Source organism: Perca fluviatilis, chromosome 17 (genome assembly GCF_010015445.1).
Source record: "Perca fluviatilis chromosome 17, GENO_Pfluv_1.0, whole genome shotgun sequence".
NCBI lineage: Eukaryota > Metazoa > Chordata > Actinopteri > Perciformes > Percidae > Perca > Perca fluviatilis.
The window spans coordinates 34,613,693-34,641,366 of record NC_053128.1 but is presented as its reverse complement, the minus strand read 5'-3'; the positions used below and the strand labels follow the sequence as shown (position 1 = coordinate 34,641,366).

General features: G+C 46.7%; 2 protein-coding genes across 2 annotated transcripts in view; one reads left to right on the top strand and one right to left on the bottom strand.

The window, feature by feature from the left end:
* The window catches only part of ythdc1 (YTH domain containing 1), a gene marked incomplete at its 3' end in the record, with an annotated part of 59,781 nt that extends 38,220 nt beyond the window's left edge, over positions 1–21,561 (top strand). Inside the window, 8 exon segments of the mRNA XM_039779087.1 lie at positions 5,028–5,145; positions 11,051–11,135; positions 12,108–12,262; positions 18,114–18,193; positions 18,779–18,815; positions 20,905–20,944; positions 21,230–21,295; positions 21,379–21,561. Of these exon segments, the coding sequence (XP_039635021.1) occupies positions 5,028–5,145; positions 11,051–11,135; positions 12,108–12,262; positions 18,114–18,193; positions 18,779–18,815; positions 20,905–20,944; positions 21,230–21,295; positions 21,379–21,561 (764 nt within the window).
* Positions 1–27,674, bottom strand: part of LOC120545317 — a 376,621-nt gene that overhangs the window by 307,073 nt on the left and 41,874 nt on the right. The gene's annotated exons all lie outside the window — the stretch shown is intronic.

The following is a 27,674-nucleotide window of genomic DNA, read 5'->3' as shown; positions in this document are numbered from 1 at the left end:
TGCCATGTCAAGCCAGCTGGATTCTATTTTATCATTAGTCATTTAGGTCAACATTGATCATTCAGAGAGATCCTCACTGAACTCTGGAGAGAGTTTGCTGCACTGAAAGTAAAGGGGCTGAATAATTTTGCACTTCCACTTTTCTTTCAGTTTTTTATTTGTTAAAAAGGTTTGAAATAGCCAATGAATTTCGCTCCACTTCATAATTGGGACCCACTTGTTGTTGATTCTTCACAAAAATTACAGTTTTATATCTTTATGTTTGAGGCCTGAAATGTGGCAAAAGGTCAAACGCTCAAGGGGTCACTGCAAGGCACTGTACATACATACATACATACACACACACACACACACACACATATATATATATATACACACACACACATATATATATATATACACACACACACACACACATACATATACACACACACACACACACACACAGAGAGGCCTGGAGGCTCTGAGCCAGGTACTAATATCTATCTATATATATATATATATATATATATATATATATATATATATATATATATATATATATATATATATATATATATATATATATATATATATATATATATATATATATATATACACACACACACACACACACACACACACACACACACACACACACACACCACACACACACACACACACACACACACACACACACACAGGGCCTGGGCTCTGGGCAGGTACCTAAACATACTTACTAACTATCTCTCTATTGGTGCTGTCAGTTAAACCCATTTTAATGGCATCACTTTTTTATACATTGAGATTAGCGTTCTTTTTGGCGAGCAAACTCTGTATTTTTTCACCTGCTGTTACAACAACTAGTAGCGTTATAAAAACTACACCACCTACCGATCTAGCTAGACGGAAACACCACAACCAGGCCACACACTGGTTTGGGCTCGCCAGCCCGACCAGAGAGTAGCCGACTAGCCTTACCGTTCTGATTGGATGGCGCCAGGCATCGATAAGATTCTGAATGGAAAGTTTACTTTTAAAAAGTTGCCAAGCACACAGCTGATGGCCCGAACCTCACAGCTGATGACCAGGCACACAGCTGATGGCCAGGCACACAGCTGATGACCAGGCACACAGCTGATGGCCAAGCACACAGCTGATGACCAGGCACACAGCTGATAGCCAGGCACACAGCTGATGGCGAACACACAGCTGATGGCGAACACACAGCTGATGACCAGGCACACAGCTGATGACCAGGCACACACCGCTGATGACCAGGCACACAGCTGATGGCCAGGCACACAGCTGATAGCCAGGGCATATCAAGGGGCATTTAGAATAGATAAAAATGTGCGATTAGTGCGGGTTATATATATATATATGTCTCCTGTTTGTCTGTAGAAGTTGCGGTGCGAGCCTCCCCAGGAGGGGGACAACCAATCAGAAGTGAGGCAGCAGGGTATGGCTGGAGCCAGGTACAGGAAGCTCCTCCCCAGCGTCCACTTGAGAGATGAAGAGAGGAGGATCAGGAGGAGGGAGGAGGAAGGGAGGGCATGGAGGGGGGAGGAGGAGGAGGAGGAGGAGGGAGGAGGGGAGAAGGAGGAGGAGGAGGGAGTACGGCGCCCGTGGCGGGAGGAAGCGACTACGACACTCGCGAGCCGGAAGACTCTCGCTCCGCCTCCTCCGTCAACTTTCGGACGGCGGGAGTCGGTCCACTCAGGCTCCGCCTCCGAGGCATCAGTAACCAGCGGCGTGCGCAAACCCACTCCCCTCTTAGTTCGTTGAAGAGATTAACCCTGATGGGGGCGTTATATCAGCTGTAACACATAAACATAATGTAACAGGTTAACATAATGAATGGATGGATCTGACCGCCTTTAAGCTGAAACTGCTGCTCTGCTTTCATTCTGGGCTTTTATTTTGAAGGTTGGAGAAGCAGGGAAGCTGTCATCATCGGTCAAAGCCGTTACGCAAGAGGATGGAAGTAAGTAATCATATTACATATGGTTCTCTTCATGTAGCCTAGAGTAATCAGATTACATCCATGTCTTACTTCCTGTAGGAGTAATCAGATTACATATTTATTTTCCTGTACCCTGTAATCAGATTACATCCATGTCTTGCTTCCTGTAGAGTAATCAGATTACATATTTATTTTCCTGTACCCTGTAATCCAGATTACATGCATGTCTTCTTCCTGTAGAGTAATCACATTATCTTGTTTAGATCCCACCAGTAACTACGCTACATCTTGCGAGGCCTTCTTCCCTCATAACAACAATCACGAGCTTCTCTGGCTAAAGCTAAGGTTAGCTAATGTTACTCCCTGTTGTTGGTGTGACTTCCCTGTTTATTTGGGGTACTGAGGGGCTAGGTGTAATGGGGAGCTAGGGGGTGTGGGGAGGCTAGGGGCTGAGAGGGAGCTAGGGGGTCTGAGGAGGGAGCTAGGGGTGTAGGGGGCTAGGGGGTATAGAGGGAGCTAGGGGGTGCTGGGAGGGGCTGGGTGTGAGAGCGGGTGGGATAGGGGTGGGGTGGAGGGAGCTAGGGGGTGAGGGCTGGGGGTGTGGGGGGTAGGGGGTTGGGGCGTGGGGTGTATGAGGGGGGTGTGGGGGCTAGGGGTGTGGTGGGGGCTGGGCTAGGGTATGTGGGGGTGACTAGGGGGTTGGACTGGGTAGAGGTGTATGGGTGGGGTATGGGGAGGGGGGTGTACGAGGTGGGGTGGGAGGTGGGGTGAGAGGAGTGTGTGGAGGAGTGGTTGTGGGGGTGTGGGGTATAGGGGAGGGTGGTGTAGGAGTAGGTTGACTGGAGCGGGGGGCGGGTGGAGGGTGGGGTAGGGTGGGAGTTGGGGTTGTGGGGGGGAGGGAGGGGGTGTGGGGGGGTGAAGTGGGGTAGATGGGGGTTGGAGTAGTATGGGAGCTAGGGGCTGGGGAGCTGGGGGTGGGAGGGGTGGGGTGCGAGGTGGGTGTCTAGGGGTATGGAGCGGGTATAAGGCTAGGGGTTGAGGAGCTAGAGTGCGTTGGTTCTATTTTATTTTTTTGTGTGGTGTGGTCAGGTGAGGCGAGAAGGTTCTCGCTTTTCTTCTCTGTGAGGAGGTAGAGTTCAAGGTTAGACCCTTACTACTCCAAGCCTCCAAGGTTAGAACCCTTAAACTACTCAAGCCTCCAAGGTTAGAAACCCCTTAAACTACTCAAGCGCAAGGTTAGAAACCCCTAAACTACTCAGAACCAAGGCCCAAGGGACCCACCCAGTACCCTAACTCAAGCCCTTACAACCAAGCCCACCAATCCCTTAAACCAAGTCAAGGTAGACCCCACGGCTTACACAAGGTAGAAACCCTTAAACTACCCAAACGCTCCAAGGTTAGAAACCCCTTAAACTACCCAAACGCTCCAAGGTTAGAAACCCCTTAAACTACCCAAACGCTCCAAGGTTAGAAACCCCTTAAACTACCCAAACGCTCCAAGGTTAGAAACCCCTTAAACTACCCAAACGCTGCAAGGTTAGAAACCCCTTAAACTACCCAAACGCTGCAAGGTCTGTTACTCCTCCTCTGTCTCATCATGTGTCCTAACTCACCTCCTCTGTTACTCCTCCTCTGTCTCATCATGTGTCCTAACTCACCTCCTCTGTTACTCCTCCTCTGTCTCATCATGTGTCCTAACTCACCTCCTCTGTTACTCCCTCCCTCTGTCTCATCATGTGTCCTAACTCACCTCCTCTTGTTCTCCTCCTCTGTCTTCATGTGTCCTAACTCACCTCCTCTGTTACTCCTCCTCTGTCTCATCAGTATTCTAACTCACCTCCTCTGTTACTCCTCCTCTGTCTCATCATATGTCCTAACTCACCTCCTCTGTTACTCCTCCTCTGTCTCATCATGTGTCCTAACACACCTCCTCTGTTACTCCTCCTCTGTCTCATCATGTGTCCTAACTCACCTCCTCTGTTACTCCTTCACTGGCCTCATCATGTGTCCTAACTCACCTCCTCTGTTAGTCCTCCTCTGTCTCATCATGTGTCCTAACTCACCTCCTCTGTTGAGTCCTCCTCTGTCTCATCATGTGTCCTAACTCACCCTCCTCTGTTAGTCCTCCTCTGTCTCATCATGTGTCCTAACTCACCTCCTCTGTTAGTCCTCCTCTGTCTCATCATGTGTCCTAACTCACCTCCTCTGTTACTCCCTCCTCTGTCTCATCATGTGTCCTAACTCACCTCCTCTGTTACTCCTCCTCTGTCTCATCATGTGCCTAACTCACCTCCTCTGTTACTCCTCCTCTGTCTCATCATGTGTCCTAACACACCTCCTCTGTTACTCCTCCTCTGTCTCATTCCTATTTTTCTAACTCACCTCCTCTGTTACTCCTTCACTGGCCTCATCATGTGTCCTAACTCACCTCCTCTGTTGGTCCTCCTCTGTCTCATCAGTGTCACCAAACTCACCTCCTCTGTTACTCCTCCTCTGTCTCATCATGTGTCCTAACTCACCTCCTCTGTTACTCCTCCTCTGTCTCATCATGTGTCCTAACTCACCTCCTCTGTGCTCCTCCTCTGTCTCATCATGTGTCCTAACTCACCTCCTGTTACTCCTCCTCTGTCTCTATGTGTCCTAACTCTCCTCCTCTGTTACTCCTCCTCGGTCTCATCATTGTGTCCTAACTCACCTCCTCTGTTACTCCTCCTCTGTCTCATCATGTGTCCTAACTCACCTCCTCTGTTACTCCTCCTCTGTCTCATCATGTGTCCTAACTCACCTCCTCTGTTACTCCTCCTCTGTCTCATCATGTGTCCTAACTCACCTCCTCTGTTACTCCTCCTCTGTCTCATCATGTGTTCTAACTCACCTCCTCTGTTAGTCCTCCTCTGTCTCATCATGTGTCCTAACTCACCTCCCTCTGTTAGTCCTCCTCTGTCTCATCATGTGTCCTAACTCACCTCCTCTGTTAGTCCTCCTCTGTCTCATCATGTGTCCTAACTCACCTCCTCTGTTACTCCTCCTCTGTCTCATCATGTGTCCTAACTCACCTCCTCTGTTACTCCTCTCTCTCCAGGCTTTGCCCGGTTGTCCTCAGAGTCTCACCACGGTGGTTCTCCCATCCACTGGGTTCTTCCTGCCGGCATGAACGCCAAGATGCTGGGGGGCGTCTTCAAGATCGACTGGCTCTGCAGGTAGACTCACTCAGGGGGGTCAGGGTTAGTCTCAGGTAAACTCACTCAGGGGGGTCAGGGTTAGTCTCAGGTAAACTCACTCAGGGGGTCAGGGTTAGTCTCAGGTAAAACTCTATCAGGGGGTCAGGGTTGGTCTCAGGTAAAGCTCACTCAGGGGGTCAGGGTTAGTCTCAGGTAAACTCACTCAGGGGTCAGGGTCAGTCTCAGGTAAACTCTATCAGGGGTGTCAGGGTTAGTCTCAGGTAAACTCACTCAGGGGGTCAGGGTAGAGTCTCAGGTAAACTCCTTGGGGGGTCAGGGTTAGTCTCAGGTAAACTCTATCAGGGGGTCAGGTTAGTCTCAGGTAAACTCTATCAGGGGTCAGGGGTTAGTCTCAGGTAAACTCTATCAGGGGTCAGGGTTAGTCTCAGGTAAACTCTATCAGGGGTCAGGGTTAGTCTCAGAGTAAACTCTCTCAGGGTTAGGAGTTGGTCTCAGGTATTAAACTCACTCAGGGGGTCAGGGTTAGTCTAGAGTAAACTCACTCAGGGGTGTGGGTTAGTCTCAGGTAGACTCACTCAGGGGTCAGGGTTAGTCTCAGTGTAAACTTCCAAGGGGGTCAGGGGTTGGTCTCAGGTAAACTCACTCAGGGGGGTCAGGGTTAGTCTCAGGTAAACTCACATCCGGGGGGTCAGGGTTAGTCTCAGGTAAACTCACTCAGGGGGGTCAGGGTTAGTCTCAGGTAAACTCTATCAGGGTCAGGGTTAGTCTCAGGTAAACTCACTCGGGGGTCAGGGTGGTGTCAGGTAAACTCACTCAGGGGTCAGGGTTAGTCTCAGGGAAACTCCTCAGGGGGGGGTTAGTCTCAGGGAAACTACTCAGGGTCAGGGGTTAGTCTCAAGTAGCCTCCTCGGGGTAGGGTAAGTCTCAGGGGTAAACTCACTCAGGGGTCAGGGTTAGTCTCAGGTAAACTCTATCCGGGGGTGGGGTTAGTTCAGGTAAACTCCCTCAGGGGGTCAGGGTTAGTCTCAAGGTAAACTCCTATCAGGGGGTCAGGGGTAGAGTCTCAGGTAGAACTCACTCAGGGGTTCAGGGGTAGAAGTCTCAGGTAAACTCTCTCAGGGGGTCAGGGGTTGTCTCAGGTAAACTCTCTCAGGGGGTCAGGGGTTAGTCTCAGGTAAACTCTATCAGGGGGGTCAGGGTTAGTCTCAGGTAAACTCACTCAGGGGGGTCAGGGTTAGTCTCAGGTAAAACTCTCTCAGGGGGGTCAGGGTTGGTCTCAGGTAGAACTCTCTCAGGGGGTCAGGGGTTAGTCTCAGGTAAACTCTCAGGGGGTCAGGGGTTAGTCTCAGGGTAAACTCACTCAGGGGGTCAGGGTTAGTCTCAGGTAAACTCTCTCAGGGGGTCAGGGGTTAGTCTCAGGTAAAGCTCTCTCAGGGGGTGGGGTTAGTCTAGGTAAAACTCACTCAGGGGTCCAGGGTTAGTCTCAGGTAAAACTCACTCAGGGGGTCAGGGGTTAGTCTCAGGTAAACTCTATCAGGGGGTCAGGGTTAGTCTCAGGTAAACTCTCAGGGGGTCAGGGTTAAGTCTCAGGTAGACTCTATCAGGGGTCAGGGTTAGTCTCAGGTAAACTCTCTCAGGGGTCAGGGTTGGTCTCAGGTAAACTCTATCAGGGGGTCAGGGTTAGTCTAGGTACTCTATGGGGGTAGGGTAAGTCTCAGGTAAACTCACTCAGGGGTCAGGGTTAGTCTCAGGTAAACTCTATCAGGGGTCGGGTTAGTCTCAGGGGAAACTCTCTCAGGGGGGTCAGGGTTAGTCTCAGGTAAACTCACTCCAGGGGGTCAGGGGTTAGTCTCAGGTAAAACTCTTCGGGGGTCAGGTGGTCTCAGGTAAGCTGCTCCAGAGTTGGGGTTTGTCTCAAGGTAACTCTATCGGGGTCAGGGTAAGTTCCAGGGGTAAACTCTCTAGGGGGTCAGGGTTAGTCTCAGGTAAACTCTCTCAGGGGTCAGGGTTAGTCTCAGGTAAACTCTATCAGGGGTCAGGGTTAGTCTCCAGTGGAAACTCTATCAGGGGGTCAGGGTAAGTCTCAGGTGGCTCACTCAGGGGTCAGGGTTAGTCTCAATGGCTATCCAGGGGTCAGGGTAAGTCTCAGGTGAAGCTCACTCAGGGTTAGGGTTAGTCTCTCTGTTGGAACCACGCTCGTCATAGTAAACTAACAGCTGTTAGACATAGACCTCTCTTTCACAAAGACTGCTCACCTGTCCAACCCCTGGAACTAATAATTATTAGTAATAATAATAATAACTAGAAAATTCCTCAAAACATTTTGACAGTGTGCTCTACTAGTTGGTGCTCATCCAAATAACACTAGCTAAGTATTAATAGCAGTAGCTGTATGGACGTACATAGGTCACACTGTCACAGAGAGAGAGAGAGAGAGAATACAATTGATTAAAGCGCCCATATTCTGCTCATTTTCAGGTTCATAATTTTATTTTAAGTTTGTACCAAAATAGGTTTACATGGTTTAATTATCAAAAAACACCATATTGTTGTTGTACTGCACAGCGCTCTCACTGCTGCAGATCCCCTTTTCACCTGGTCTCTGTTTTAGCTACAGAGTGAGACATCTCTTCTTCTTCTGTACTATCTTTGATTGCACTCGCACATGCTCAGTAGCTCAGATGTAGATCATGTCAGCTAGCTCCATAGTAGGGCTGAACGATTAATTGCATTGCGATAATGTCGCGATATGTTAAAATCACGTTTCCCTAATCGTAAAGGCTGCGTTTGGTCTCGATTTGATGACTCGTGAGGACAAATCAGTCTACCTCGCAGAGAAGCATCAACTTAGCACGCCGCGCTACACTGTACCTTGAGCTGATCTGTCATTCAAACAATTCTGAGTTGAAGTTTAAATCTTTTCGCCATTTTAATAAAATGAAGGGTTTTGTTTGGACGCGAGTCCATACATGCAGTTAATGGATACGAGGCATGCAGAACTGAAGGCTCGGTTGGCACGAGCTAGCTCTGATTAGCGGTTAGCTCCGGTTAGCGGTTAGCTCCGTTATAAAGATATAAAGATATGGGTGGAGGAGCTGCCACTGAGAGGGTAACAAATCAGACTGATAAATGGCGGTTTGGGGAGCTTTCACAGCAGCGTGGCAGCGGTGTTTCAACGGTTTTATTAGTACAGTTAATCCGCACGCAAGACCACAGCAACTAACGTAACGATAGCCTCTCTGAGGCTAGCGCAGTGTTGTGGGTGTTGGCACGTAACTACGCGGGAGGGGCTGGAGGCAGCTCCTCTCTGTGCACTGTAAAAAAATATATGTGTGTGTGTATGTATTATGTGTGTGTGTGTATTATGTATATATATATATGTGTATATATATGTGTATATATATGTGTGTATATATATGTATGTATGTATGTATATGTATGTATATATATATATATATATATATATATGTATATGTATGTGTATGTATGTATGTGTTTTACTTATTTAACTTAGTGTTGTATTTGTGTTTGTTCATACTATACAATGATTTATTGTTTGTCTTTGTTGAATAATACAGAGACAAAGGAGCTTAAAAATAATCAAATATCAATCGTAATCCTAATATTTGGGGAAAAAATCGCAATTAGATTATTTTCAAAAATCGTTCAGCCCTACTCCATAGACAGTAAAAGAAAGGCTGTTTCTCCAACTTCAGTCAGTTCCAAGGCAGGATCAGCTGGGAGACTTCTTCTAAACCAGGGAGCACATGGAAGTAGTTCTTTTGTAGATTAGGGTGAACTTGTGTGTGTTGTAGCAGTGCTTTGCCACTCAGAACGAGCTAGCATGCTAACAGTTGCGGTTAGCCACCTCGTCTCACTTAGTTACGTAGAAAGCCGTGCAGATGTTGACCAGCTCACCCGGAGACTGAAGGCAGGACACATTCAGAAACCGTATCTCACTCAAAACAGCATGGATGGATTTTTTTCAAAGTTTGTCTGCGTGTGGAAGCACAAAATAACACCCCAAATCCCAGAAAAGTGATTTTTCTTTTTTTTCATAATATGGGCACTTTAACAATAGCAATAGGGATAGATGGGCATACAAGACACCACAAATGCATACAAGTCAAGACCAGAGTACAGCGTAGTACCACTTACCCTTTCTTTTGATTTTGTTATTGCTCACAATGTATACTTGCATACTTTGAGTCTGGTGGGTTTAGGATGCTTAAAGTACTGATTATTTACATGGAGTCTGGTGGGTTTAGGATGCTAAAATTGTTTATTTAATATAATATCATCACAAGAGAGATAAAAGTCTGGCAAACGCATTGATGTGGTTTTAAGTTTTCTTGTCCTCTCCTTTTCTTCTCCTCCTGTGGCAGTACGTGTTGCTAAAGTGATTCGACAATGGTTGAGTAAAGGTCATCGTCACCACAGGTATATACAGGGTTCATACGTTTTGAAAAAAACCTGGAAAAGTTATGGAAATTGAAAAATGCAAATTCCAGGCCTGGAAAGGTTTTGGAAACATAAAAAAGACCCAGAAAGTTTCGGAAAAGTCATGGAATTTCTTTTTTTAACACAGCATAATAATATGTGATTAATAAATGTATTTTCAAGTCATCTTAACCTCAACGTTGTATTCAGGGAGTGATATTATGAATCCCACTATGAACCACATAAATTGTCATTCATTTTATAGTTAAACCTCTGAGGGTAAACGTTAACACAGATATGTATTCTTATTGTATAATGTCGACATTTTCAGGAACACACAGTCATGGAAATTTGCCAAAAAGTCATGGAAAAGTATTGGTTAAAATGCGTATGAACCCTGTATATAGTTAATATCTTTAGTAACCGCTGATCTGAGCTACCTTTACTCTGCTTTCCTGTAAAGAGAGGACAACACGGCCTACAGTAAAGAGTCTCCATGATAGGTGTGTGTGTCAGAACTTGTTGCTATGACGGAGTAGAGGAGGGAGGGGGAGACCGTATCTTCCATGGGTCAAATACGTCCATTTAATGATAATTATACCTCCTTAAGTTTGTTCTGTAATTCAACAACCGTGAGTCCAAATGGCAAAATGTTATCATCACGAGAGATAAAAAGGCATTGATTGGTTTTAATGTTTGTGGTGTCAAATATATGCGACATAGAGCAGGTAACAGAAACGGCGAACCGTCTTTGTACTTTCAGATATCTTTTTTGTTTTCTATCGGCAGTTGGTATGAACATAGCCAAAATTTTATGTCCGGTGGATTCCATAGTTGCATGGTTGCATGTCTGCGATTTCCCACATTGTGACCAACCACGATGTATGAAGAGTGAAAACTGTAGAGGAGAGAGTAATTTGTTTTTAAAAATTTCAGAGAATCTTACTGCAGCTCCCCCCTCTGTCCTCCCCTCTAACTCAACATTCTGTCCCCATACACACACATTGGAAAATCTCAACTGGTCTGAAAACTGGATGATATGTAAACTGTGATTTGGTAGAAACCGTGCTTGATATCAGAATGCCTATTGAGCCCAATAAAGGCCAAAGTCTTGTCTTCGGTTTAAACTTTTAATTATGTCTCTACATTAAAGTATGGTACAGTATGGCCAAAGGAGGGTTGTTTTAAGGTGATGTGAAGATTTCCTGAAGATTTCCCATTAAAGTCTATGGGAAATTGCGGGCATATTTTTGCCGATTTCGCGTGAAAACCGGGCCAATCGTCTTAGAAAAGCCCCTTTCAGATCATTACACACGTTTTGATGTATTTTGTGTGCACGTGTTGGCAACGCTCCATGACTAGAAGCGGGACAAAAAAGAGGCGGAATAATAATAAGTATGCAGGATAATAGTCTATAATAGTGCTATTGCAGCACATCGCCACACTGAATAATGATCTATATTAATGTAATGTGTGTCTCCAGGAGGGACCTCCCCTTCACAAAGACTGCTCACCTGTCCAACCCCTGGAACGAACACAAGCCCGTCAAGATCGGACGCGACGGCCAGGTCAGCCAATCACTGATCTCTATCACTTCAGCCAATCACTGATCTCTATCACTTCAGCCAATCACTGATCTCTATCACTTCATAGGCTTTCTCATGTTGGATGTCTGGTTTGTCCTTTGTTTTGTTTTTTAATACAAGCTGACTTATGTGTGTGTGTGTGTGTGTATTGTGTGTGTGTGTGTGTCTGTGACTGTGTGTCTGTGACTGTGTGTCTGTGACTGTGTGTCTGTGACTGTGTGTGTGTGTGTCTGTGACTGTGTGTGTGTGTGTGTCTGTGTGTGTGTGTGTGTGTGTGTGACTGTGTGTGTGTGTGTGTGTCTGTGACTGTGTTTGTGTGACTGTGTTTGTGTGTGACTGTGACTGTGTGTGTGTGTGTGTGTTGTGTGTCTGTGACTGTGTGTGTGTTGTGTTATGTGTGTGTGTGACTGTGACTGTGTGTGTGTCTGTGACTGTGTGTTGTGTGTGTCTGTGACTGTGTGTGTGTGTGTGTTGTGTGTCTGTGACTGTGTGTGTGTCTGTGACTGTGTGTGTGTCTGTGACTGTGTGTGTGTGTGTGACTGTGTGTGTGTGTGTGCTGTATTGTGTGTGGTGACTGTGTGTGTGTTTTGCTGTGTGTGTGTGTGTGTGACTGTGTGTGTGTCTGTGACTGTGTGTGTGTGTGTGTGACTGTGTGTGTGTGACTGTGTGTGTGTCTGTGACTGTGTGTGTGTGTTTCTGTGTGTGTGTCTGTGACTGTGTGTGTGTGTGACTGTGTGTGTGTCTGTGACTGTGTGTGTGTCTGTGACTGTGTGTGTGTCTGTGACTGTGTGTGTGTGTGTGTGCTGTGTGTGTGTCTGTGACTGTGTGTGTGTGTGTGTGTGTGTCTGTGACTGTGTGTGTGTGTGTGTGACTGTGTGTGTGTCTGTGACTGTGTGTGTGTGTTTCTGTTTTTATGTGTAACTGAAATGTTTAAACGGGTGAAATGTGTTGCAGGAGATCCAGCCTGACATCGGCGCCCAGCTCTGCGCCCTGTTCCCATTGGACGAGAGCGTGGACATTCACCAGGTGGCTCGCCGAGTTCGTCACAAGCGCCGGACGCCGTCGGAGCCGCGGCCCCGAGGCCGACCACCGCAGCGCGAGCCGGGAAGGTTAGCCAATCACCAAGCTCCTCCTCCCGCTTCCTGTTCTTCTTCTTCTGCTGCTGCGACCGTGGTGGCGCCACCTGCTGCCGGACGACGGAGAGGGCCGCTGCCTTTAGCTAGCGGCCTGTGGCTAGCAGCTAGCGGCCCACGGCTAGCGGCTCCGGCGCGGCTAGCGGCCCACGGCTAGCGGCTCACGGCTAGCGGCTCACGGCTAGCGGCCCACGGCTAGCGGCTCACGGCTAGCGGCTCACGGCGCTGCTTCTCTGGTTGTTGTGGTTGGTTTCCAGTCTGGAGTTTCCAGCATCAAGAAAAAGTCAGGCAGGAAGTAGAATTCCTCGGTGGGCGGTGAAGTCAGGATTCACTGATTTAATCTCAGTCTAATTTAGAGCTAAATGCTAAATGCTAAGTGTAATTCCTCACTTTGTTTGTTTTTGATTTCAGCGAGATGCAGATTCAGAGTGATTTCAGATAGATTTATGATTTCATTGTTGCTAAACTTCTCCTTTTGAAGCTCTTCTTCTTTACAGGAGCTTCAAACCTCGGAAGTAAAAAACAAATCTGGCTTTTAGCTGGACTGTTGCTGGCCTTTCAGAATAAAAGCAGAGAGGACATTGGCCTTTCAGAATAAAAGCAGAGAGGACATTGGCCTTTCAGAATAAAAGCAGAGAGGACTCTGGCCTTTCAGAATAAAAGCAGAGAGGACATTGGCCTTTCAGAATAAAAGCAGAGAGGACTCTGGCCTTTCAGAATAAAAGCAGAGAGGACTCTGGCTGGACTGACAGAGGAGGGGGTTGGTGAGGGGAAGGAGGTAGAGAGAGGCCCAGCGGACTGGGTTTGAGAAGGGGGCGTGGCCTCTGGACTTTATCCAATCACAGGGAGGGGAGTGTGTGCTTGTTCAAAGCAGGTAAAGTTTCAGAGGAAAGGAAGGAAAAGCTGGACTCCATTTAAGGACTGAAATAATGCTGAGCACCCTCCCCCCGCCATGAAAGGACAGTTAAACTGCCCCCCTCCTCCTCCAGCACACACACACTGATCGGACTAGGAGCTCCTTAGAGACGGCATGCGTCGCTGTATGTGTGTTGTGTTGTTGTGTGTGTGTGTTTTATTATTGTTGTGTGTTTGTGCTGTGTGTGGTGTGTTTATACTGTGTGTTTGTGTTTGTGTGTGTTTTTTTTGTTTTGTGTGTGTGTGTGTGTGTTTGTATTTTGCTGTTTGTTGTTTTTGTGTGTGTGTGTGTGTTGTGTTTTGCGTGTTGTTTGTTTGTTTGTTTTATGTATGTTTTTGTGTTGTGTGTGTGTGTGTGTGTGTGTGTGTTTTTATTTTATTTTGTGTGTGTGTGCGTGTGTGTGTTGTTTGGGTGTGTGTGTGTGTATGTGTGTGTGTTTTTGTGTGTGTGTGTGTGTGTTTTTGTGTGTGGTGTTTATGCTGTGTGTGTATTATGTTGTGTGGTGTATGTGTGTTGGTGTGTGTATTGTGGTGTTTATACGTTCTGTGTGTGTGTGTGTGTGTGTTTGTGTGTGTGTGTGTGTGTGTGTGTTTGTGCGTGTGGTGTTTTATACGTGTGGTGTGTGTGTGTGTGTGTGTTTGTGGTGTTTATGCGTGACTGTGTGTGTGTGTGTGTGTGTGTGTGTGTGTGTGTGCGTGTGGTGTATGTGTGTGAGGTGTGTGTGTGTGTGTGTGTGTGTGTGTTTGTGCGTGTGTGTGTGTGTGTGTGTGTGCGTGTGGTGTATGTGTGTGTGGTGTGTGTGTGTGTGTGTGTGTTGGTGTTTATGCGTTCTGTGTTTGTTGTGTGTGTGTTGTGTGTTGTTTTGCGTGCTGTGTGTGTGTGTGTGTGTGTGTGTGTGTGTGTGTGGTGTTTGTACGTGTGTGTGTGTGGTGTATGTGTGTGTGGTGTGTGTGTGTGTGTGTGTGTGGTGTTTGTACGTGTGTGTGCGTGTGCGTGCTGCTCTCTCTTATGAACTGAAAATAAAAGTGTGTGTGTGAGGAAAGAAAAACAAAAGTAAAGGGAGACTCGAACGGACGGAGCGGCAGAAAGACGTTTTTGTGGTTTGAGATTTAAGGACTGTTGCTGGTCTGGAGGGGGTGGGGGGGGCTGGTCTGAGAGGGGGTGGGGGAGAGGCTTGGTTGGTTGGTTGGCAGGACTGCACCATCATCACCATCATCATCACCCCCTCCACACCCTTTCAAAGTAAGAGGGGTTATAAAAAGCCTTAAACATGGACTGATGAGGAGAAAAACTGTTGTTAAAATCAAAAGTTACAGCCCCTCCCACATTTACAGCCCCTCCCACATTTACAGCAGAAGAGCGGTATGTTGTCCCTTTCAGAGGCTTCTTCTTCTTTGTTTGTTGTTTTTATTGTGTGTGTGAAGCTAAATGTGTCAATGCTGCTGTAACCGTGAGACAGTGAAGTACTTCCTGGACACAGACGTACACCAAAATCACAGGTTTGTGTCCGAGCGCTTCCAGACGTATGACGTCATCGACCCCCAGAGTCTCGAGTCCGATTAAGAAAAACTTTACCACGCGAGAAGGTGAAGAGGGAGACGCAGACTGATCAGTCTCTCCGAGTTGGTCCAGAAAGTTCCTCAGAACACCGAAGAGACGAGACCTAATACGTCTCCATAGCAACAGGCGGCGCTAATCTGTGGTGTCGCTCAAAAAATGAAAACCGGCAGCTGATTGGACGAAATCGTCACGCGGGTCTGGTTTCTCCAGAAACTCAAAGCCAGACTGTCGTGGCGGCTGGTTCAGAATCTGATCTCATATTGGACTAAAGTAGTTCACCGAAACGTGTTTCTGAAAACATTTTAACAGAGAAATAGGCCGTGCAGTTGCTGAATCTGAAAATGAGAATAATGACACAAAAATAATCATTCCCTTCAATGCCGTGAATCATAACGCAATCGCAATATCAGTCAAAAATAATCTCCGTTAGATATTGCCTCATATCGTGCTGCCCTAGTACAGCTCTACAGCGCCGGGGAACGCCGTTAACCACGAATAGCCCAATGCCAGTGTGAACGCGCCAAGCCAAGGACAACGCTGTTAGACAGAACCAGCAGACAGCAGAGGAACCAGCAGAGAGCAGGACCAGCAGAACCAGCAGACAGCAGGATCAGTAGCTGTAGCTCAGGGGCCAGCAGCCTGCGCCTCTTTAAAGGCCCTAACCCACCAACCAGACGGACTGATCAGTCTCCCCGGGGTCCAAAAAGTGCCTCAGAACACACCAAAGAGACGCCTACTTGAGCGTACGTTCTGCGCGTGCGCGAGACGTAATACAAGCAATGAAAACCGGTATTGAAGAACGCGTCATGTGGGTCTGGCTGCTCCTAGACCATCATGGCTGCTCGTTCAGAATCAGATGTCATATTGGACTAAAATAGTTCACCGAAACGTGTTTCTGAAATCATTTTAACAGAGAAATAGGCCGTGCAGTTGCTGAATCAACAAAGGTCAGTTTAAAGGTGCCCTGCCACACGTGTATTTCCTGACTTTGTGGTGATCTCTGAAGGTCTACCATGGACTCTGTAACCTTGGTTACCTTGTTTCAAGCCATTCTAGCGCGGTTTAGAAAGCCTGCAGGAATACTCAGCTCGATTTCTGCCAGTTCTCATTAATATTCAACAAGCTAAGCTGTTTGACTCTGATTGGCTAACAGCTAGCCAATGAGAGCTTGGCTGTCAGCATCCTTTACCCAGCCCAACTGGGCGAGCTCATGAATAGTAATGAGCTCAGGCAGTATGATGTCAGACTGACCAGCTGTTGTGATTGGTCTGATTTCTCCTCTTAGAGCTGACAGAGGAGGTAGCAGTTCATTTTCACCTTCACCACATAACACACTGAAAAAATATTTAGAAAAATACAAGTAAAAACGGCTTTGTGTGGCAGGGCACCTTTAAAAGATTTTAGTTAGATTTTGAGAGACTAGTCACGCTCATCTCATTTCCGGGTTAGCTCTCCACCAATCAGATTGGTCATTGAGTGCGACTGCCCGCCCTCCGACCCAGCGAGTCAGGTTGTCAGACGACACACCGAACAGCCTCGAGTCACCGACCTCGCCAGACTGTCAGACGGCTGATTATCGGCGCGGTGGGTCAGGCATTAACCCGTCTCCAGCGGCGCCCTGAACACTGGTTATTCATGAATATTATAATTTAATTCATACGAGACATTTATGTAAGACATTCTTACATTTGACATTTAAGCTAAGAAACGTTTCGGTTAGCTCAAAGCGTTTGCATATATCTTCCCAGAGGGGCGTGGCTACCATCTCCGTAACGGAAAGGGACATGCAGACTCTAAACAGAGACAGGAAGTGATGTCAGAGCCCCTGTAGACTTAAATAGAGACAGGAAGTGATGTCAGAACCTGGAAGGCTGCACCTTCAGAGTAAATCTGTCCCATCGCAAGATTTTAACAATTTTGGTGAAGTTCAGTTTTTTTCCTGTTTAAAATGTGTTTTCTCTGACTGTTTTAATGTGTATTAATGTGTGTGTGTGTGTGTGTGTGTGTGTGTGTGTATTAATGTGTGTGTGTCTCTGTGTGTTAGGGCTGGGGGTAAACGATTATTTATCAAACAATCGGCACAGTCGACTAATCCAACGACTAATTAGACGATTAATCTAACATTTATTTTTCGGTTCCTCGATTAATAAAAACTATAATGTATCAAATAAATACCCCCAAAAAATCTTAATATACTTTATCAAACAGTTTTGTACAGCAGAAAATCTTCTGCTTTAAACAAAATAAAATAAATACAATTATTTTACTGTTATACAAAATGAAAGGCCAGCCTGTTTACTCTTTTACAGTTCCAACATAACTCTCTCCTAACTCTAAAAAATTAAAAAGTTGTAGTGCAAAAAAATACCGTGCAGTATAGACATTCCTGAGAGTGTTTAACACAACATAAAATCCCTGTTTTCAGTTTTACAGTCCCAACATCACTCTCTCCTGTACAAAGCTACTGCAATCTGCTTGCTACCGTTAGCTAGAGCTAGCAGCTGTGCTCTTTGGTGGTGCAAGGCTAACCAACGCATCTTAGCTCTCTGTGCAGTTTGTTCATGCTAGGTTAGTAGCTAACGTTCATGTTAGCTAACGTTAGCTACTATAGATAGCTGTGTTCTGCAGCCGTAAGCTAGCTACGATTCAAGCCAACATTAGATAATAACTAACGTTAGCTAAACACAGCTGTCTAGGCGCCAGTAGCTAACGTTCACGTTAGCTAACGTTAGCTACTAACCTAGCACCAGCCTAGCACCACCGAAGTGCGCAGAGCTCAAGCAACACAACACAACACACTACGCAAACATGAAATTAATTTAGCCATCGTTACTACTTGTTATTGTTTCCTTCACGAGTGACGATGGGGTTCCTCTGTTTACGATGCTCCCGCGGTGCTGGTGTGGGACGCCAACTCCATTTGGCAAAGAGCGCAAATAACGACACCTTTTACGTTTGGGACTAAATCTGAAGTATTCCCATACCTTCGATGATTTAGGGCGAGCTGTTCTTTAGGACTTTTTATTTTATTGGGGCTTTGTTGGGAATTATGTGCGGAGGTTGGGGTTTCGTTCTCCATTCAGCGATGTTTTGGTCTTCCACGTTTGTGCCGAAGCGGCGACGCGAAAATATGACGTTGACGTAATTTTGACGTCATCGACACATCGCTACAGGTGTGTGTGTGTGTGTGTGTGTACGAGTGTGTGTGTGTGTGTGTGTGTGTGTGTGTGTGTGTGTGTGTGTGCACACGAGTGTGTATGTGTGAGTGTGTGTGTGCACGAGTGTGTATTAGTGTGTGTGAGTATGTGTGTGTGTGTGTATGTGTGTCTTAACTGTGAACTTTTTGCGTAGGCGTCGCCCTGAAGAGTACGACCTCCACGGCAGGAAGCGGCCGCGGGCCGATGGTCCGCCAGACTTCAACCAGCGAGCAGGTCCTTAAAACTGTAACGATGACTCAGCATTAATCTGTACACTGTAACGATGACTCAGCATAAGTCTGTACAGTGTAACGATGACTCAGCATGACTCAGCATAAGTCTGTACAGTGTAACGATGACTCAGCATAAGTCTGTACAGTGTAACGATGAGTCAGCATAAGTCTGTAAACTGTAACCATGAGTCAGCATAAATCTGTACACTAACGATGACTCAGCATGACTCAGCATAAGTCTGTACACTGTAACGATGACTCAGCATAAATCTGCGAACTATCGATGTCTCAGCATAAGTCTGTAAACTAGCAATGACTCAGCAGAAGTCTGTACACTAACGATGACGCAGCATAAGTCTGTCAACAGTAGTTACTTTTAGTTGTATATGACTTATTTTTTAGGTACTTTTTAAAGTTTTTTTATCTTTATGAAGTGTAATTTACTTTATTTAAACAGTTATTGTGTTGAGAATGAGTTTTTATTGGACTTTTCTTTCTCTTTAACTGTAACTCTGAACTTCTCGCCAGCTGACGGACAAACCGTCTGAAAAGTAAAATGTAACGTAAGAATTTATTTTATCTTCAGGATTCATCCAGGACCTTCGTAACCAGCCGGTGGACAGGTGAGACGCACGCCATCACTCACCTGAAACAGGAAGTAGGCAGGGCTATGTGAAATAGGCAGGGCTATGTGAAGTATGTAGGGGCTAAGTAAAGTATGAGGGGTTATATGAAGTATGTAGGGGCTATGTAAAGTATGTAGGGTTTATGTGAAGTATGAGGGGTTATATGAAGTATGTAGGGGCTATGTGAAGTATGTAGGGGCTATGTGAAGTATGTAGGGGCTATGTGAAGTATGTAGGGGCTATGTGAAGTATGTAGGGGCTATGTAGTATGTAGGGGCTATGTGAAGTATGTAGGGGCTATGTGAAGTATGTAGGGGCTATGTGAAGTATGTAGGGGCTATGTAAAGTATGTGGTGGCTATGTAAAGTATGAGGGGTTATATGAAGTATGTGGTGGCTATGTGAAGTATGTGGTGGCTATGTGAAGTATGAGGGGCTATAAGTATGTAGGGGCTATGTGAAGTATGTAGGGGCTATGTGAAGTATGTGGTCGCTATGTGAAGTATGTGGTCGCTATGTGAAGTATGTGGTGGCTATGTGAAGTATGTGGTGGCTATATAAAGTATGTAGGGGCTATGTGAAGTATGTGGTCGCTATGTGAAGTATGTGGTGGCTATGTGAAGTATGTGGTGGCTATGTGAAGTATGTGGTGGCTATGTGAAGTATATAGGGGTTATATGAAGTATGTGGTGGCTATGTAAAGTATGTAGGGGTTATATGAAGTATGTGGTGGCTATGTAAAGTATGTAGGGGCTATGTGAAGTATGTGGTGGCTATGTGAAGTATGTGGTGGCTATGTGAAGTATGTGGTGGCTATGTGAAGTATGTGGTGGCTATGTGAAGTATGTGGTGGCTATGTGAAGTATGTAGGGGCTATGTGAAGTGTGTAGGGTTTATGTGAAGTATGTAGGGGCTATGTGAAGTGTGTAGGGTTTATGTGAAGTATGTAGGGGCTATGTGAAGTATGTAGGGGCTATGTGAAGTATGTAGGGTTTATGTGAAGTATGTAGGGGCTATATGAAGTATGTAGGGGCTATGTGAAGTATGTAGGGGCTATGTGAAGTATGTAGGGGCTATGTGAAGTATGTAGGGTTTATGTGAAGTATGTAGGGGCTATGTGAAGTATGTAGGGGCTATGTGAAGTATGAGGGGTTATATGAAGTATGTAGGGGCTATGTGAAGTATGTAGGGGCCATGTGAAGTTTGAGGGGTTATATGAAGTATGTAGGGGCCATGTGAAGTATGTAGGGGCTATGTGAAGTATGTAGGGGCTATGTGAAGTATGTAGGGGCTATGTGAAGTATGTAGGGGCTATGTGAAGTATGAGGGGTTATATGAAGTATGTGGTGGCTATGTAAAGTATGTAGGGGTTATATGAAGTATGTGGTGGCTATGTAAAGTATGTGGTGGCTATGTGAAGTATGTGGTGGCTATGTGAAGTATGTAGGGGTTATATGAAGTATGTGGTGGCTATGTAAAGTATGTGGTGGCTATGTGAAGTATGTGGTGGCTATGTGAAGTATGTAGGGGTTATATGAAGTATGTGGTGGCTATGTAAAGTATGTAGGGGCTATGTAAAGTATGTAGGGGCTATGTAAAGTATGTAGGGGCTATGTGAAGTATGTGGTGGCTATGTGAAGTATGTGGTGGCTATGTGAAGTATGTAGGGGTTATATGAAGTATGTGGTGGCTATGTAAAGTATGTAGGGGCTATGTGAAGTATGTGGTGGCTATGTGAAGTATGTGGTGGCTATGTGAAGTATGTGGTGGCTATGTGAAGTATGTAGGGGTTATATGAAGTATGTAGGGGTTATGTGGAGTATGTAGGGGTTATGTGGAGTAGGCGGGGTCCATGTGGAGTAGGCGGGGTCCATGTGGAGTAGGCGGGGTCCATGTGGAGTAGGCGGGGCACAGACATTTTTAATTTAAAGCCAAAATAACGGAACATACCTGTTCAGCTGTTTGGTTTTATATTAAGATTTAACACAAAGCTCTTTTTCTTTTGAAAGCTTTCAAAATAGTATCACTATTCCAGAGATCCTTTATTGAAATAAAGAGCTTTTTTCAACTTTGTTGTTTTTTTTCAGACGATTCTCCGGCATGAGACGAGATGTTTTTCTCAACGGGGTGAGTCACAAACATGTTAGCTTAGCTTCAACCTGTTAGCATGGTAGCTTAACTTCAACCTGTTAGCATGGTAGCTTAACTTCAACCTGTTAGCATGTTAGCTTTGCTTCAACCTCTTAGCATGGTAGCTTAGCTTCAGTATGTTAGCATGGTAGCTTAGCTTCAACCTCATAGGATGTTATCTTAGCTTCAACCTCTTAGCATGTTAGCTTAGCTTCAACCTCTTAGCATGTTAGCTTAGCTTGATTTCCGAGGTTTTAAAGCTACGCCTTGTGTGTGTTCCAGTCGTATAACGACTACATGAGGGACTACCACCACAGCGTTGGCCCCCCCGCTCCCTGGCAGACTCTGGTGAGCCTCTCTCTGATTGGTTGTTGGTCTGTAAGTTTATTGGCTGAGATGGAGAATTGATGATGTCATGTGTGTGTCAGCAGGCGGCGTACCCGGGCGTGGGCCAGCCGCCCCCCCACCACCCCCCCTACTACCACCACAGCCACCCCCCGCCCCCCCCACACCAGGCCTACCACCACCACCCACTGCCTCCACACGAGGCTCCGCCCCCTCGCTTCAGAGACAAGCAGCGGGCGCCGCCACACCGCGCCTTCACCTCTAGTCCCGTAAGTTACTCTGGTTCTACTGGTTCTACTGTGGTTCTACTGGTTCTACTGTGGTTCTACTGTGGTTCTACTGGTTCTACTGTGGTTCTACTGGTTCTACTGTGGTTATACTGGTTCTACTCTGGTTCTACTGGTTCTACTGTGGTTCTACTGGTTAAACTGTGGTTCTACTGGTTCTACTCTGGTTCTACTGGTTCTACTCTGGTTCTACTGGTTCTACTGTGGTTCTACTGGTTAAACTGTGGTTCTACTGGTTCTACTGTGGTTCTACTGGTTATACTGGTTATACTGTGGGTTTGGGTTATTTTATACAGAGCTGCAAACATGAATGGATTAGTTATCAACTATTAAAGTGCTCATATTATGCATTTTCAGGTTCATAATTGTATTTAGAGGTTATACCAGAATAGGTTTACATGGTTTAATTATCAAAAAACACCATATTTTTGTTGTACTGCACATTGCTGCAGCTCCTCTTTTCCCCCTGTGTTCAGGTCTCTGTTTTAGCTACAGAGTGAGACCTCTCACTGCTGGAACATCTTTGTTGGCAGTCGCACATGCTCAGTACCTAGGTAAGGACTACTAGCCAGTCAGAAGCAGAGTATGAGGGCCCTGACAGTACCTAGGTAAGGACTACTAGCCAGTCAGAAGCAGAGTATGAGGGCCCTGACAGTACCTAGGTAAGGACTACTAGCCAGTCAGAAGCAGAGTATGAGGGCCCTGACAGTACCTAGGTAAGGACTACTAGCCAGTCAGAAGCAGAGTATGAGGGTCCTGACAGTACCTAGGTAAGGACTACTAGCCAGTCAGAAGCAGAGTATGAGGGCGTGCACTGACAGTAGCTAGGTAAGGACTACTAGCCAGTCAGAAGCAGAGAATGAGGGCGTGCCCTGACAGTACTTAGGTAAGGACTACTAGCCAGTCAGAAGCAGAGAATGAGGGCGTGCCCTGACAGTACCTAGGTAAGGACTACTAGCCAGTCAGAAGCAGAGAATGAGGGCGTGCCCTGACAGTACTTAGGTAAGGACTACTAGCCAGTCAGAAGCAGAGTATGAGGGGCCCTGACAGTACCTAGGTAAGGACTACTAGCCAGTCAGAAGCAGAGAATGAGGGCGTGCCCTGACAGTACTTAGGTAAGGACTACTAGCCAGTCAGAAGCAGAGAATGAGGGCGTGCCCTGACAGTACTTAGGTAAGGACTACTAGCCAGTCAGAAGCAGAGTATGAGGGCCCTGACAGTACCTAGGTAAGGACTACTAGCCAGTCAGAAGCAGAGTATGAGGGCGTGCACTGACAGTAGCTAGGTAAGGACTACTAGCGAGCCAGAAGCAGAGTATGAGGTGCCCTGACAGTACCTAGGTAAGGACTACTAGCCAGTCAGAAGCAGAGTATGAGGGCCCTGAAGTACCTAGGTAAGGACTACTAGCCAGTCAGAAGCAGAGAATGAGAGTGCCCTGACAGTACTTAGGTAAGGACTACTAGCCAGTCAGAAGCAGAGTATGAGGCCCTGACAGTACCTAGGTAAAGACTACTAGCCAGTCAGAAGCAGAGTATGAGGGCCCTGACAGTACCTAGGTAAGGACTACTAGCCAGTCAGAAGCAGAGTATGAGGCCCTGACAGTACCTAGGTAAGGACTACTAGCCAGTCAGAAGCAGAGTATGAGGGCCCTGACAGTACCTAGGTAAGGACTACTAGCCAGTCAGAAGCAGAGTATGAGGGCCCTGACAGTACCTTGGTAATGGACTACTAGCCAGTCAGAAGCAGAGTATGAGGGCGCACTGACAGTAGCTAGGTAAGGACTACTAGCCAGTCAGAAGCAGAGTATGAGGGCGTGCCCTGACAGTACCTAGGTAAGGACTACTAGCCAGTCAGAAGCAGAGTATGAGGGCCCTGACAGTACCTAGGTAAGGACTACTAGCCAGTCAGAAGGGTTAGGGGTTAGGGTTGTAAACCTGTAACGTGCACAAAAATAAATATAAATAAACACAATAAAGGAAAAGAGTTTTAAAGAATCTATTCTGATCATCATGAATCAGTTTGAGTCATTCTAAGTTTCTTCTCTGGGACAGGACACTGAATCATCCTCCCTTCCTTCTCTCCCTTTCTTCCCTTCCTCCTTCAAGTTCATCCTTCCTTCTCTCCCTTTCTTCCCTTCCTCCTTCAAGTTCATCCTTCCTTCTCTCCCTTTCTTCCCTTCCCCCTTCAAGTTCATCCTCCCTTCTCTCCCTTTCTTCCCTTCCCCCTTCAAGTTCATCCTTCCTTCTCTCCCTTTCTTCCCTTCCAAGTTCATCCTTCCTTCCTTCTCTCCCTTTCTTCCCTTCCCCCTTCAAGTTCATCCTTCCCTTCCTTCTCTCCCTTTCTTCCCTTCCCCTTCAAGATTCATCCCTTCCCTTCTCTCCCTTTCTTCCCTTCCCCTTCAGTTCATCCTTCCTTCCTCTCTCCCTTTCTTCCCTTCCCCTTCAATTCCATCCTTCCTTCTCCTTTCTTCCTTCCTCCTTCAAGTTCATCCTTCCTTCCTTCTCTCCCTTTCTTCCCTTCCCCCTTCAAGTTCATCCTTCCTTCTCTCCCTTTCTTTCCCTCCTTCAATTCATCCTTCCTTCCTTCTCTCCCTTTTCTTCCCTTCCCCTTCAGTTCTCCTCCCTTCCTTCCTCTCCCTTTCTTTCCCTTCCCTCAAGTTCATCCTCCCTTCCTTCTCTCCCTTTCTTTCCCTTCCTCCAGTTCATCCTCCCTTCCTTCTCTCCCTTTCTTTCCCTTCCTCAAGTTCATCCTCCCTTCCTTCTCTCCCTTTCTTTCCCTTCCTCAAGTTCATCCTCCCTTCCTTCGCTCCCTTTCTTTCCCTTCAAGTTCATCCTCCCTTCCTTCTCTCCCTTTCTTTCCCTTCCTCCTTCAAGTTCATCCTCCCTTCCTTCTCTCCCTTTCTTTCCCTTCCTCCTTCAAGTTCATCCTCCCTTCTCTCCTTTCTTCCTCCTTCCATTCATCTTCTCTTCTCTTTTCCTTTCCTTCTGTCTCATCTTCCTTCCTTCTCTCCCTTTCTTCCCTTCCCCTTCAAGTTCATCCTTCCTTCCTTCTCTCCCTTTCTTCCCTTCCCCCTTCAAGTTCATCCTTCCTTCTCTCCCTTTCTTCCCTTCCTCCTTCAAGTTCATCCTTCCTTCCTTCTCTCCCTTTCTTCCCTTCCCCCTTCAAGTTCATCCTTCCTTCTCTCCCTTTCTTCCCTTCCTCCTTCAAGTTCATCCTTCCTTCCTTCTCTCCCTTTCTTCCCTTCCCCCTTCAAGTTCATCCTCCCTTCCTTCTCTCCCTTTCTTCCCTTCCTCCTTCAAGTTCATCCTTCCTTCCTTCTCTCCCTTTCTTCCCTTCCCCCTTCAAGTTCATCCTCCCTTCCTTCTCTCCCTTTCTTTCCCTTCCTCAAGTTCATCCTCCCTTCCTTCTCTCCCTTTCTTTCCCTTCCTCAAGTTCATCCTCCCTTCCTTCGCTCCCTTTCTTTCCCTTCAAGTTCATCCTCCCTTCCTTCTCTCCCTTTCTTTCCCTTCCTCCTTCAAGTTCATCCTCCCTTCCTTCTCTCCCTTTCTTTCCCTTCAAGTTCATCCTTCCTTCCTTCTCTCCCTTTCTTCCCTTCCTCCCTCAAGTTCTTCCCTTCTTACATCTTTCTTCCTTCTCTCACTTATCTTCCAATCTTTGCCTCCTTTCTTTATCCTTCTTTCCTTCCCTCTGTACTTCCTTTCTTTCCTTCCTTCCCTCCTTACTTACCTAAAAACGTACATAATGTGTATCTGTGCGAGATGAAGGGAGGAGTTGTGAACCAGAGCTGGTGAAGTTGAGGGAAGCTGTATCATACGGCAGGAAGGCACACTTCTGTTAAAGCCAGTGAGGTCTGTTAAAGGTGGACAGTCTCATCCATCTGGTCTTTACTGATACGGCTGGACCACCGGTCATCGCGTGTTCTGTCTAGCTAATAAAACACATTAAATGTCTGAATGTAAGACGAGGGGGAAGAGTTAGAGCTGGTGACGTTTAGGAAAGCTGTCGGGGGGTCAGCGGTTAAACTAAAAGTCTTCTCTCGGGCTGTTTCCCATCATGCAGCACGACAGACACACACACACACACACACACACACACACACACACACACATACACAGAGACACACACACACACACACACACACACACACACACACACACACACACACACACAGACACACACACACATGCACAGGATCACACACACACACACACACACACACACACACACAGAACACACACACACACACACACACATACGCCACACACACACACACCACACACCTGAGACACACGCACGCACACACACAGGACACGTACGAGAGCACACACACAGGGCACACACACACCAGGACGCACACACACATGCACACACTGCACACCGCACCGGACACGCACACAGGCACACACACTACACACACGCGCACCGCCACACACACACACAGCCACACACACGCACACACACACACGGGGCAACACAGACCGCACCCACGCACATGCACGCACACACAGGGGACGACAGGGACACACACCACGCACACACACAGGACGCACACGCACGCACACACACACGCATACACACAGGGGCACACAAGGGACACACGCACACGAGACGCACAGGGACATCACGCACACACACACACACACACACACACACACACACACGGGCACGCCACACGCACACACAGGACCCACACACACACACACACACAGGACACACACACATACACACACACCCACAGCCACACACACACACACACCACACACGGACACACACACACACACACACACACACGGCACACACACACACACACACACACACACAGGGACACACACAGGGGCGCACACACACACACACACAGAGACACACACACATACACACACACACACACCCGCGACACACACACACGCCACACACACACACACACACACACACACACAGAGATACACACACAGGACACCGAGCTGTCTGGTGGGTCAGGGGGTTGAACTGTCTTCTCTCCGTCTGTTTCCCCATCATGCAGCCGCGACTACGAATTTGCGGCGTGGGCTGACTTTCTGCGGTAGGGCGTTGAAGCCGATTGGTGAGCAGCTTGGCCCGGGGCTTAGTGAAGGCGTGAGCAGGCCCATGGCCAGCGGGGGGGCGAGGGGAGGGGGAGGGGAGACCGAGGGGGACCGGCGGAAGGAGAGGGGCCGGCTACCGCCGGCTGAGCCACGCTCGGCATGCGGCCCGGGGCTTTGTTCATGAAATCGGCCGGGCTTTTGTTCTGAGACTCAGCTGTTTTTCCTGTTGTAGTTTTTTTTTTGAAAATTATGAATAAAAAACTAAAAGGGCCTGCGTGATACATCATCCGTTTTTATTGTCGAATAAAAGCATTAAAATAAAGATTCTGTGGAAAGCGTTTTCTTTTTGATGATCAACCCGTCCACATTACCAGAATCCTCTCTGTTAGGTTGTCCGTTCCCCTAGCGAGCGGGGGCCTCCTGAGGGTTGCCCGCGGTGACTGAGTCTTTTTGTTTGTTTAATTATTACCTCTCTTATTGTGAAGAGGTTTCCTGTAGAGGTCCTTAAAGATAAATGTGAGGGGTGAAAATCTTTAAAACCCATGAGAGAGAAGAAAGAAACTTCCAGATTTTTTTTTTTTCTTTTATAAGTTTTTTAACTTTTTTCTCTTTTTTAAAAATGAATTTTATTTTCAGGTTTATTTTGTATTTACTTCCTGAACATCAGTGTTTTTGTGTTTAAGTCTGATATATATTTTTGCTTTCCTCTGTGATTGGTTGTTTACGGTCAACTGATCTGTGTTAGCGTTTAAAGGATTAAACGTCCGTTCCTGGTACGTTTCCTGAATGAAGGCCGAAGGCTGTGTCTATTTTATAGAAATAAAGGAATTGGAAATCATCAATCGGCTGTTCCTTTTCTGTTGTGATGAAGGTAATCGGTACTTCTTTCGAACCAGAACTCGAGGACGGTTATTAATATGTCGTAATAATATGTATGTATGTATCGCTCAATAATATGCGTATGATAAACAGCTATTGCGGCGGCGTGATGGTATGTAATAAACCAGTATATTGCGCGTGGCGATGTGGCGCGGG